The sequence below is a fragment of the Rhinolophus hipposideros genome, assembly GCF_964194185.1.
Source record: "Rhinolophus hipposideros genome assembly, chromosome: 8".
NCBI classification, from domain to species: Eukaryota; Metazoa; Chordata; class Mammalia; order Chiroptera; family Rhinolophidae; genus Rhinolophus; species Rhinolophus hipposideros.
Genome location: NC_138054.1, coordinates 55,283,151 through 55,297,243, shown reverse-complemented (window position 1 = coordinate 55,297,243; position 14,093 = coordinate 55,283,151). Strand labels below are relative to the sequence as shown.

Sequence of the window (14,093 nt, the reverse complement as noted above, 5' to 3'; positions counted from 1 at the left end):
GAACTTCTTTCAGTCCAGAAGAGTTTCACTCCACAAACATTTGAGGATTGAGAATAATGAAGGAAGAAATCGTTCTTCTCAGTTTATTTCTCAGTCCCAAGGGAAAGGAAACATGTCAAGTTATCTAGCTCCTGCTTCTAAGGATAGAGACACAAGTGAAGCTATATTTTCTCCGAAGCTTAACGCTCCATCTACTGCAATAAAATGCAGCATCTTCAGTGATAACAAATCATTGATGCAAAATTTAATTTTTGATTCTTCTCTCACTTGGTTGTCTTCAGCCTTGTAGCAAGACGTCAGTGCCTAACAGATTGTAAAAGGCAATGAGGACTGTCCTAGGCCATCAGTGGGGTTTCTGGGTAAGTCCAAACTCCAATATCTTGAATATGGACAGCAAAAAGGCCACATAGAGGCCGCAGAAGCTATTCATGGTTGAAATGAGCAGCAGCTGCCCTATGCCCACCAGCTTTATAAAGAAGACATTCTCTTCCCAAAACTCAGGGACTCAAACCCATAGTTCTCTCAGATGACCACCTTAGCCTGTCCATGAAAGAGTCTCTTGGCTACTTTTTCTGCAGCATTGCCTATGACCCATCTCTTACTCCTTTTGACATTGAATTTCCTAAGCTTCCTTAACATAGCACCATGGTGCTTTTCTTCCTATTCTCAAACACCTTTCTTCTTCCAGTGGCTCCACTTCCGGGTTCTACCAGATAAAGGTGGGTCTTCCCTAGGGTTGTATTTTTGCCTGTCTGCTGTGATCTCAGCTGCTTCAATAGTTTCAATTATTACTTCTGTGAAGATGACCTCCAAAAGGATATCTCTTGCTCTCTCTAGGCTCAGCTTATGCTTTAGCCCTATCAGCCCTATTCCAATCTTCAGTCATATCTCCCAACTGATTATCAAATCAATGTTAATAGCATGTCAACCTAACCATTCCACTCAGTCCAACTTCTGCCCCAAACCTCACTTTTCTTGCCTCCATTTCTGCTCAAGGTACCACCAAACATACAACTTCAAAGACATGAAATTGTAGACTCCTCCCTCTCCCTTATCCTACTGTCAGCAAATTTTCTTCATCCTACTTTTGCAAGGCATCTCACATAGCCATCTTTTTCCCCCTTTTCTCCTTGCATTGCTGTCACTATGGTTCAGGCCTCACTTTTGTTAGAAAATTGACCAAACTAGCTTCAAATACTTTCATCCAACTCTAGCCAATTAATTGGAGGAATTCCCCAGCACTCAAGGAATTTCACAATATTGCTATATAATCCTTTCCTACCTTATCTTTGTCTATTACCTTATTTTCTACTCCCCCAGCCGAGATCCAAAAACACTATTGTTCGTGCTCTACTATTGTTGAAGCAATCTTCTCTGCTTGAAATGTCAGGGTCTTTGATGAAAGTCCTAAACCATATTTCAAAGTAGAGCTCAACTGCCAACTAGTGTACTAGGTTAAAGTTTGGCTCTTTTACTTGTGGGTCTTGCACAACTGAGCTTGAGAACCCTGTTTCCTTCTGTATATAAAGCAGGATGTTGACAGTACCAACAGCTCAAGGGCTGTTGTGATAATTAAGTGGGTAAAAGTGCTCAATGAATGGTGATGATGATGAAGTCTTCGCCAAATGAAAATAACCTTCAATGATCTTCCTCTGAACTTCTATAGCACTGCATTTATCCCTCAGGCCATCTATAGCATTCGGCCTGTTTTGTCCTTTGGCTCTTACCTCTCTGGGGCCCACCACCCCGCACTGCCCTGACTCTCTTCTTATTCTCCAACCAATTTTTTAGTTTCCTTAAGGGTCTCTAATAGAGTAGTCAGTCTACTACATGACCTGCTTCTCCATCAGACCATAAGCTCCAAGGGCATTATCTGTGCCTTATAGCTTCTAGGCCAAGGTGCCTATCACATGCCTGCTTGTTGCAGGGGAGGTCTTACCATGTATCGACCTACACAGCAGCTTATCACCTTCGGCACAAACCACTTCATACAAAACCCTGTAAGACACTATCCATCTTCCGTGGTCACCTGCCCCGTGGTCTAGATGGTTTTTCTTCCTTTATACACTGAGCTCCAAGCCCGGGAACTAAAAGCTTTGATAGGTCACTAAATAAAGAGCACTCTGCACAACACCTAGCACAGAGTGCGCCTTCAGTTCAAACACTGGGCTTTGAAGCCAGACAGACCTGGGCTTTAATTCCTGCTCCCCCACCCACCAAGCAGAGTAACCTCACACGAGTCACGTCACCCTCGTCACCCTCGTAAGCCTCCCTCATTGTAGATGGGGTAAATAATACCTATCTCATGTAGCTGTTGAAGAGGATTTAAGATAAGGCATTTGGGTTTCCGGCCCATTAGGTAGCTCACAAATGTTATCCGACTCTCTACCCCATCCTCTAACACTCACTGACTCCCACCAACAGATTTTTTTCAGCCTCTAAGCATTATCACTTAAAATGGAGAATATCGTCACCTTCATATTAGATACATTTTTCAAAGTCATTAACCCCTCAGAGCGCTGGTAACTTAGGAAGAATTGCTACAGCTCTCACTTCTTCCAGGGCAGGAGTGGAGGTGGTTGGGAAAGGGAACAGACTACAGTAAATCTTTATCTCAATGCCTGTGTTTGTTAAATTGCAAATAGATGCCCCCTCCCACCATGCCTCCAGGGATAAGAAGGTCTCAGAAGAACTCTCTAGCCCTCTGATCAGGGGATGACACAGTTGGAGGATTAATGTGGCCCCACTCTCTGTTGGTGGTCTTGGTAATTGCACAGATGTAGTGGACTGTAAACTGGGGGTAGGGGTCTCCCACTAAGGCACCACTGGGCCAGCGTGACTTCACTTTTTTCAGAGTTGAAAACTTGACTCACCTTTAATGAGGAGGCAATCTTGGGGAACCTTGTTTTCTTGGCAGTGCTTTCTCAGATAAAGGGAGATGGGGGATGGGGAGGAAGTAATGAAGTCCAGATGTAGGCAAACTGAAGCCTGATCCTGAATAAACAAATCTTGGAGGTATCAAGCTCTTCTTCTTGTCTCTCCAGCAAGCAATTTTCATGTGGTATAGAGCACATTCCAGTGGGCAGCATGGACCACATTTAAAAGTTTAGGGAAGCAAATTGGACACTTTCCCCTGCTCCATACATCCTCTGGCATCTTTTGGCCTAATAATGCTTTTGATTTTATGCTCAAAATGGATGGCCTCCCCTGTGATTTTTACAAATATATATTGAGCACCAAAGACTATGCCTTGCACTATGTCTAGCAATACAAAAATCAAATCAGACCGGTCCCTAGCCTGATGCAGATAACAGGGTACGCAGGAAGTAGACACGTAAACAGACGTGACACTTCAGCACAGTAACTGCAAAGACAGAGGCGGGGCCAGGGATCTCTGAGACCTTTGGAAGGTGCGGGAGGAGGGAGCCAAGGAATGCTTGCTGAAGAAGATGTCTGCTTGTTTATGTAGTACCTACCCTGTGCAAGAGGAAAAGGCCTGGTCTCTGCCTTCCAGGCACCTATTATCTAGCTGGGAAGACAACACCGGACACAAATCACATTACAAGGCAATGTGTATTGAGGCGTTATTTGTCTGCTTGAGATGGGACAGCTTCTGGCAGTTTAGTGATGAGAGCCAACATGCAGCTATTTGGACTGAGGTTCACCCCCAGCACCTGCTACACCATGGGGGTTTGAATAATTGTGGAAGGTAGGCTGGCTTTAGAAGGCAGCCATGCTGTCATCACAAAAAAAAGTCTTGGCCTCAGAATCCGAGGACTCCTGGTCTAGCCCTGTCCTAATTAGCTTTGGGAAAGTCACTTACTATCCTTGAGCCCCAGTTACCTTAGCTGCGCCATGAGAACATCCTCTGATATCTTCCCTCCCAGGATGACTGTCAATGCAAATAAGGCAATGCAAACATAAAGACCACTTTATAAGTTGCACGACAGTACAGAAATGAAAAGGATGATTCTCACTAAGGACACACAAGATTTCATTTGATTTGACTCTCAAAACAAGCCTATGGAGTTGGTGAACTATTGTCACTTGTTTACAGAAAAGGAAGGTATCCCTCTTTTCCAAGGGAGTCAGTGGCTTTGTCTGAGGTTGAAGGAAAAGTAACAGAATGAGTAAGCACAGAATTTGGGACATGAACCTATTAGGTTAGGTGATGCCAAAATCTGAGCTTTTTCTCTGGTTGGAATGGTTACAAAGGATTAGATTCAATGGGATCTGAGAGGAAAAGCAGCATTTTTATGGCTGGAGGGAGAAGGGGATTCACCCATGACTCACCAAGGCATCAACTCCTAGATATGAAGAATCCATATAAACCCCTTTCAGGGCTTGACCAAGGCAAGCACTGATCCCATGTTTACTTAAAAAGAATACTGAGCATTTTTTCCATATTAAAATCTTTGTCCATAATACTCTTCACAGCACAGTGCAAGGCAAAACGCAAGGAGGCTAGATAGGAGATGATATTTTACTATTTGCTCCTAATCTCATTGCAGCTAAGGTCATTAAGCCTTTACAAGGGAGGGATAGAAACCATTGCTTTGTGGATTTGGAAGGAATTCCTATTATGCTATAATTCCAGAATCTGAGATACATCTGAAAAAGAGGTCAACATGACTAGGTTTTTCCCTATCTCTTGCCATAGAAAGGTGTCTGCTTTCTCTATAACTTCTGATGATTTGCATGGCTAAAACTCCACCACCGGCATTCCATTACTTTGCTGTGGGGACGTTCAAACTGAAGCAAGGGCAGCCAATCAGTCCAGGCTTCTCTTGTTTTAAACAAACCTGACATTCAGCAGAGAAGGCCTTAGCAGGATGATTAGATTTCCAGCTTTGAGTCCCCATCTACCCGCCCTGACTGTCACTCATGTCCTCTGACCAGGAGCAGATTCTGGGTGGAGCCAGCCGGGCTCTATGACGTCATAATGGGAAAGTGGGAAGTGTGTTGTTGTTGTTTAATTTAAGCTCTATTGCTTTTCCAGAAATGAATCAACTAAAGTGAATGATTCATTCTTCCTCTGAGGTCTTTGACTTTTGTCCATGAGGACTCTGGGCCTTATTGGCAGGTAAACAGGCAAGCAGACCTCCTGCCTCCAGCTGAAATGCAAGGGCAGCTAGGTCAGGAGGTAAAGGTCCTCTTGCAAAGAGCACCGGAACGACAGTCATGAGACCTGGGTTCTATATCGTTCATTAGCTGCAAGGAAAGAGCAGGAAGTATGAGTCCAAAGACTGGAGTTCCTTTGCTGATTCTATTTTTATCAGATACAGGGTCTTGGCTAAGTCAATTCACCATGTTTTGAATTTGGGTACTCAGTATAAAAATAGTTAACATTTATTGAGTGTATGGTAGGGGCCAGGCACTGAGTTACTTTACATATATTAGCTCATTTAATTCTGAGAACCTTAATAAGTAGACGTATCTCCATTTAACAGACGAGCCTACTGAGTCTCAGTGAGGTTCATTAACTTGCTACATGCTCCACAGCGGAGGATCTCAGGTATGAACCAGAGTTTATGCCTTTAACCACACCCTAAACTAAGAACCGTAAGAATACCTAGCACTTGGGGTTCCCGTGGGGGAAAATGCTTGAACATGGTCCACAGGTTTCTAGGGCACTCAGCTGCACCTGACAAAAGATCATTATTGTGGTATCTGCTTGCCTGAGCTTTCTCAGAACTATAGGAAAAGTACTATGCAAACCTACGTTGCTAACCGTGTATGGCTGGGCAAGGAGTGCTGTTCCTCATCCTCTCACCAAGACCACAACACGTGACTATTACAAGGAAACCTGGGAGGTCAGGGAGCATTTTAATTAAAACGTCAACATGACATGAGCAGCTAGGCAAGCCATGATTAAAATCTTAAAAGCAGATTTTTTGTAGAAATGTTAGCGTTTGTAAGGCGGAAGGGGCAGGTTTTGGCAAACAGCAGGGAAAGAGCCAATGCCCAGGAGTTTTGCTTGAGGAAGGAGGAACTCAGAGCAGCATGGGTCTTAAAGAATCTACGTTAGTGCCCTCTGTTCTTCTAGCCCACTGCACAAAGTGTGTTCCCATGCACAACAGCATTTGATTCTTACAGCAATCCTCATGAGCGAACTCAAACACCACTCTCATTTTACAGATGAGGAAAAGGAGGGCTACAGAAACTAGTGATTCACCTAATTCGTACAGTCAGTGCGTGCCCAGGTCTCTGAAGAATGTCCTTCGCTGCTGTGCTGTGCGTGGGAGCAGCCCACGAGGCCAGCCGGTGACACAGAGAGCGGAGAGCATACACTATCCTGGGGCTAGTCTTTATCTTATCCACTTAGTAGGCTTCTTAAAAGCATTTAATGAACTGATCCTCCAACTGTCAAAAACACCTGTTCAAACCTTATCCTCCAACTGTCAAAAACACCTGTTCAAACCTTAAGTACAAGGTACTGTGCAATTTATTTGCCTTCTATTACAAACATCTTTTCTAGGCAAAGCCCTTCTTCCTAGAGAACTCAACCCCACACTGTCAAATTGGAGAAAACAGTAAAATCAGATTTCGTATTTCGGTTTTTGAACACAAAGATCTTTAGTCCACCTTTGAGCAGCTACTACAGATGTAAAATGGACTGTTTTTCTTTTGAATGTTGAAAAGACTTCTACTAGCCTCCTTCTCCCACCTCCCCAATTTCAAACTGTTGATGGTGTGCCTGGTTTGCAATGTTATTAAAAAACAAAGACGGGTCTCAAAGTTTACAACCAACCTCTAGAGTGGGGAAGTGAAAAGAAACTTCATGAAACATGTTTCATGTACCATCAACAGGTTATATTTGATCCAGAGTAGGCGCGATTAGCTAACTGCCTATCCCCTTGAGCAGTGCATTTGGAGTACCCAACCTCCATTCCGAAATCAAGTCTGCAAGATGGAAACAGGGCTTTGAAGTAAGCCAGGCATAGGTTTGAACCCCAACTTTTATGAGCTGTAGACTTTGAGCATACCGTTTAACCCCCTTGAGCTTCTGATTTTCCACTTGTATAATGGAAATGATACCACTTATTTCACAAGTAATGATCTCAATATTAACTTCCCTCCTTCTTGGCTTGCTCATACAGGCCAAAGATAAGCTTCCAGGTGGAAGCTAACACATGGATGACGCAAGGGCCTGTGAGGGAGAATTCATCTTCGTGGACATGATGCCTGCGCCTTGCTCCACATGACTGGGGTTTAGGAGCAAAGAACAAACTTAGACAATACTAAAGGTGTGGAATGGACAGCTATGAAAAATGTATGACTCACAAATTATAAGACTGGATTACCATCATATACTCCCGCCCACCCCTGTCCTAAATGGACACATCTGAAACAGGGCAGTGACCTTCCAAGTAGAGCCCAGGACATACCCCAGGCCATACCCCAATTTCCACGAGCTCAAGATAAGTATGGACCTTGTTCAAGCCCACGGCACATTTTTGCATCTTCCATGAGGATGTCATCCTCTAAAGGAAGACCTGGATGTAGGTCTGGACTTTCCACCTACATATGAGTAACCTGCTTAGCAGTTAAGAGTTTGCAAAGTATGTCACTAGTCATGATCTCTTACTCCTCGCTGCAATGCTATGAAGCAAGATAGTCATCCTTGGTTTTAGAGATGTATAGCTCATGAGTGGAGGGCCAGGTCTAGAACGGAGGTCTCTGGATCCCAAGTCCCATTTTATCTTCACTTTGACAACCGAGCCACTGGATGAGAGAACTAAACACTATACCAGACAATGTTAGTAGCGTTATCCCTGTTATAGCAGAAAAGTCCTGTGATATCTGACAAGGCACGTCCCCCCTCCTCTGGGGCTCAGTGCTCTGACTCTGGGGTAAGGGACAAGTAGGTTTAAAGCCCAACTCTACCTCTTATTAACCAGTGACCTTGGGCAAAATTACTTTTACTCTGTGGACCTCAGTTCCTTAAAGATAAGAACACTATCTAGACTTCAGTGGACTGTTGTGAGGGTAAAGCATGCACAGTATTTTAGAAGGGTGCTTAGCATACTCTTATAATACTTTTAGTATATACGAAGTCCTCATGATAGGATCTGTGACTTTAAGGGAAACAACGTAAAAGGAAGCCAATTTTATCATAGGCTAGTTGATAGAAACAAGAGTTAAGTTCCTGTGGCATCTGGATGTTATAACAAAAAGACATCGAACGAAACTATGTTATTCGAAGGCCTGCTCTGTGCGTGTGTGTGTGTTTGTGTGTGTGCATGGTCTGCTTAGTATTTTAAAATACCTTTAGTAACAGTATGAACTTCGTGAAGTAACACTAACTAGTAAAATTCTAATTGCTCTGCACAGTCTCTGCTGGCTCAGATGTTCTCTAGTATGACAGAGGGGACATCAGACAGGGTGAGCATGATGGTCTGGGCACTTACCGCAAGGATGGCGATGACGATGCCCACAGCACAGAGCACGGCATCATTTATTGTCTCGCCAGTTTTCAGAGGATACTTGATGTTTTCATCATTGCAGTAAAACCCTCGGTGGTAAGGCTTGATGGTGCTTGTCTCAATGATCAGGAAGGGCAGGCCCGCTGGTCAAGATGGAACCATTGCAGATACCACGGGTGGGGGGAAAAAAGAGAAGAGGAAAACATCAATGCAAGGAGGCTAAAGAATGACCTAAAACTAAGACCACCCCAAACAACAAGGGCAGTGATATTAATTCCTTGTGTTTGTGGCGAGCTACAGCCTAATGAGAGCTTTCACACTCCACGCATCCCCTTTCCTCCTTTCGTCACCCTCCAGGAGTGTAGCATTATCCTTTTGTCTTGGCCAAGAGCACAGAAGGAGGCAATGGAAGAGCCAGGGCAGGAGCGTTTCCACTGCCCTATAACATCCTGTTAAAAATTAAAGTCTAATTTGTAATAATTACTAGCACAATCCCAAATCTAATATCTCATTATGCCTTCAAGTACATTCTTCTCTTAAGTCTTAACCATTTCCCTTTGAGAAGTTCATCCTAAGGCTCCATCCTCTGTGTTGCATGGAGTAGTGAAGGCCTCGGAGTCAGATAACCTGAATTTGAATCCCAGGTCCACCACTTCCTAGCAGTGTGACCTCTGATTCTCACTCCATCTTCCTGGGCCTCAAACTTCCCCGTATATTAAGTAAGTTATGGTGGTGACTAAAGGAGAACGAAGCACATAAAATGCTAGCACAGTGCCTGGCACACAGTAGCTGCTCAATGAATGCCATTTCCTGTCTTTTTCTTTTACTGTTCAAAGAGTCCTGGAGAAGACTGAGCAGAGCTGAGCTGGGCCCTGATGCCTGCAGACCTGGAGCAGAGCCCAAGGGCATGTGAGAGTAACAAGCTGCTAGTGCAGCTGCTGCTGGTTTAATCAGTAGCCAGCTCAGACTATTCTCTTAAAGGTCATGGTAAATGGATTCCATCACCTGCCAGGAAAAATCCCTCACAACCCTAAAGTAAAAAGTGAAAGGCGCCAGTATCTCTTGCTTGGACACTCCAAGGCCTCCCACTCAGTTTTCTGGCCTTCACTGCCTCTTACACATATCCACCAGTTTACTTCCTGACCACGAGCATGTCATTAAAAAGCCTCTTCGATGGTTTCCCATTGCACAGGACAAGATAAAGTATGACCTACAGAGTTCCCCATGACCTGAAAGAACCTCCCCTCTCCAGACTCAGGGACTGCTGTCCCCCATTGACCCATCCTACAAGAAAACAGTACAGAGATATTCTATCTTGGTTTAGACTCTTCTCTTAGACTGGAAGACTTGTTTCCACCCTACCACCCAAGCCCCAATGCCACCTCACAAGGTAAAAAGGTGAGCCACCGAATGTTAGGATTAGGGAAGACCATGAAAAACACCTGGTTAATGACAACACCCACCCCTGGTGTGCACCTACATTGTGTGAAGTATTTTACAGCCATTGCTGCACTGAATCTTCCAATAATCCTGAGAGGTCATTGTAAAGCATTATTTAAGCATGAATATCACTCATCTTCAAGCGGAAAAAAGAGACTCTGGGAGACTATTGAGCTCTCTCAGTTTCTTAGTCCATCCCAGAATGCCTAAATCCCTCATTTAACTTTGCAAATTGGTTTCATCCAAATGTGACTTTCACTAGCTGAAAAATCCCAAGATAACCAGTTGTGGGGGGGGGGGGAGAGGAATTCCATTTTCATGTTTTTCAAAAAGAATTAAATTCATGTCCCGTTGCTGGAAGGCTCACACCATCTCTCTCTCTTTTTTTTTTTAAAAGTACCATGAACGCCACAATTTTTCAATTACTTTGGTCCAGACCTGCAGTGATAAAAATGCTCACTTTCAAAAAAGTGTATTTATGTATCACTGTGCATACACACATGGATTTATTTGATTTTATTCTTTGGATTTATTTGAACTCTCCGGCTATTTATTTGGTGACCCCTAACTGCTTCCTGCTAGGACAACAATTTACTTTATCAAATTCATACTGGTGCTTAGAAAAAAAAAAAAAAAATACAGCCACACACCACACAGCATTGTGCCTGACCTTCTCAAAGTAAACACAGAGGGGCCCTGGAAGGCAGTAACCATCAGCTCTTGAAACTGCCTTTCTGCAACAGAGAAAAGGGGGCAAGGGAGGGGTGGTGGATAAATGGTCTGGCTTAGAAGTAGCAAGAGCGGTGAGTTGATCTTTTTTGGGGTGGGGGGCTGGGAGAGAAAAGATATCATGTGGGCCTGAACCATCTTCATTCCACTGCCTAAATATTTTGAAATGTGGCCAAGTTGGCTATGAAAAGTAGCTGAGAAGCCAGCGGTATGATATTAATAGTCCGCTTTTAAGTTCCACACATCGTGATAAAATCGTTTAGCGCTTGGTGTCCGAGCCCAGCCGCAGTCTCTGTGGTGCCTATGAGCCAAAGCGTTGCTAATAAACTTAGGTAGGAAACAGACCCCGAGTTCCTTAAATTTATGCTACACTCTCAGTTCCCCAGCTCCTATGTTTTAATAGCATTCACATGATAGGCCTGTAAAACATGTTTCTCCGGACAGTAAAACACATATAAAAGAGCCATGGCGTTAGATAAATTGGGTTAATGACCTCAACTCTGCTCCCCTTCTCCTTGAGCAAATTATTTCACATCTCCAAAAGCCCCGTCTCATTTGTGCAAAGGGAAGAATGAAATCTCGCTTTCAGATTGCTGGGGTGATGTAGTAAGTTAATGTATTAAATCATTCATTGATTCAACAAATATTTGAGTTTTTACTATGTACATACTAAGTATAAGAAATACAAAGATGACATAAGCCCTGTCCCCAGGGAGCTTACTATCTAGTAGGGGAAGACACCTAGACTCCATTAAAATCAGTACAGGATGTGGCTTAGTTGGAAGGTACCAGGCAACAAACAGCATTAGTAACAGCACAGTCTGGCACACGCCATGTACACTCAATACATGTGAGAAAGGAAGAAGGGCGAAAAAGGCCCACAGAGAAACTTAGGAAAGAAAATCTGTCTGGTCAGTTCCTTTGCCCTCAACCTGGGAGCAACACAAATCCTTTTCCTGCCTTCCCTGACCAAGGCTTGGGGAAGGTTTCCGGTTCTGATTACGTGGATGATGACCAGAAACAGACAAGAAGTTGAACCTAAATATACTTTGTTTGTTGTCTTGAAAGGCGTGGAAAGAGCATTTAGAAAAACCAATGGGTTTTCTTTGTCTCCCCTACACACTTGTGGTCCAATGGGGAGTGATGCCAGTCAAATCTTGACTTTGCTCCAAAAAGAGAATCACTTCAGATTCCTTCAGTCAATGTGAAAAGCATAAACATTGTCCCCAATGGGGCAGCTAGTCCTCAAAAGACATAACATCAAGCCTTCCGTCTCCAGGACACAGAGAAGAGGCTGTTCTTTTTCCAAAGCAAAGATCTCCATTTCCAACTTTGGCATCATCTTTATTACCAACTACTACAATCCGTGATCATTTCATTTCAAGAAAATTCCCTGTGTTGGTCACTGGGAATCTACAGGTGAATACATCGTACATAGTACCTGTCCTCAAGAGGCTCATGGTATCGTAAGAAAGTCACAAAACCAATTGCATTAAAATATTTTTTAGTGTGTGAACTGACATATGTATAGACTACAGTGAGGGCACAATACTCTACTAGGGACATTACAGATGGCCCACAGGATGGGAGGCTTGAGGTGACACTTATATGAGCAGGTTTCCGGAGCCCAGAAGCTAAGTAAATTCATGAGAATTTAGTCTGGTTTAGGGATTCCAATAAAGCAGTCAACAAAACCGATGGCCATATGAGAATACAATTTTAAATCTGGCTACAGAGCTGGAAGAGATACATAAGTAAGCAAAGGGAAAAATAGCGCAGAGAACAATAATAATAGTGAGCATTTACTAAACAACTACTATGTGCCCACAGTGTGCTGATGAGCACATAACTAGTACAGTCTGACAAACCTGGCTGCTTGTTATGTTCTAGGCACTGATGGGGCTACTGAAGGAGTTTATGTCCCAACCTTCAGGTGGCTGGCGCACAGGCTCCTGGGAGAAATAGTCATAAAAACTAACATGTTAAGTCACCTTAAGTTTCAAGGGATTTAAGTGACTTACCAGAGTCACTCTGCAAGTTAAGTGATGGAGCTAGATAGGGTTCCAATGATCTGGTTCTTGGGTGCTTTGTAAAGTAAGTGAGTCACTTAAAACAGAGAGAAGGAGGCCCCTATGAGTATTAATAAATTAAATGAAGCTGAGCAAACCTCATGGTCTTTGAAGAAAAAAAGGCTTTGTTTGCAATAGTCAAGATAACAGCACCGGCTACTGCTCACTGAACATTCACCGTGTACCCACAAATGTGCTCAGTATCTAATTTAGCCAAAACTCTGAAGCCAAAACTCTGGAATTTAGATTTATCTATAATGAAAGGTACATTATGAGCTTTTGCAAAGCAGAACCCAAAAGTGTACACACACACACACACACACACACACACACACACACACACACACACACACCATCTGGTGATTCTAGACCCAGACTCAAGTATTCCTCCTTTTAATCAAGGATCAATTAACTTCCTATACCTCCAGAGACCTCTTGGGATATGTAGGCTGCAGCGGAGGTGAAATTCGAACTCACTGACAAACACTTAATGGGCAGAAAATCAAAGCATGAAGAAAGGCCCCTGTGTTGGGTTCAGGCCTTTGAAACTTCTTGGGCTTTGAAAAACTAACACTTGGGCAGGTTGGGCGGTTGGGAGTGGGGTGTAAAAAAACAGAGGCTAAGTTTTCGTGGCCCACCCATTGGTAAAGTCATGTGGGAAGTGTTACCAAAGTGACCCAGCGCCAGAGCCCTGCTCCCTTCAGTCACAACTTCACGTTTGCACAAAATTAAACACAGCCTCCTGCTCTCAGAGCGCTTTTTAGAAAGCCCTTGGTGTAGGCAGGGAAAGAGTGGGGCCGGTCAGGGAGTGAATGAGAAATCTTTACACTTTTGCACGAACCAAATCAGAGCATCAGGGAGCGGCTTCCCATGTGTCCTATATCCCAAGTCCTTCGAGTGCCTTTTCCATCCAGAGTTTTTGCAACTTTCCGCTTCCCTGCATCTGTACTTACATTAAAATAAGCAAAAGTCTACAATCTAGGAGAGTAATAATTAAACTAACATCTGCAGAAAGTCTACACCCCTACCCACAAAATAATACTGGAACCAGAATATGTGTGTAAGTACGAAGCATAGAGTAAGTTGCTCAAATCAGGCAGCTATTAGGACTGACAGGAATTTATCCATCTTACCTACACTGTAGAGTTCTACTCACTTTACAAATGAAAAATTGAGGCTCAGAAAGATTAAAGCAGCTCGTCTCCAATGCAAAACTAGCAAATGGCACCAATTTGGACCAGGTGTTACAAATATATATGGAAGAGGCTGGGATTCTGATTTCAAGGAGTTTAGTCTAATTAGGAATTAACGTATTCTAATCTCCACCGTTGCTATAAAAAGTTAAAGGTTATCATTTTCATTTGTACCCAACAGAAAACTAAGGCCAGAAGTTTTCTAACGTGTGCAATGGTCCCAGGGGAGTCAATTG

The 14,093-nt window shown here is 43.4% G+C and overlaps 1 protein-coding gene across 2 annotated transcripts in view; it reads right to left on the bottom strand.

Annotated features, from left to right (window-relative positions):
* PLPP3 (phospholipid phosphatase 3) overlaps positions 1-14,093 on the bottom strand; it is a 136,337-nt gene that overhangs the window by 38,307 nt on the left and 83,937 nt on the right. For both annotated transcript variants that reach the window (XM_081057886.1, XM_081057885.1), the window contains one exon: positions 8,412-8,569. In XM_081057886.1, coding sequence (XP_080914012.1) covers positions 8,412-8,569 — 158 coding nt within the window. The remainder of the gene's footprint in view (positions 1-8,411; positions 8,570-14,093) is intronic.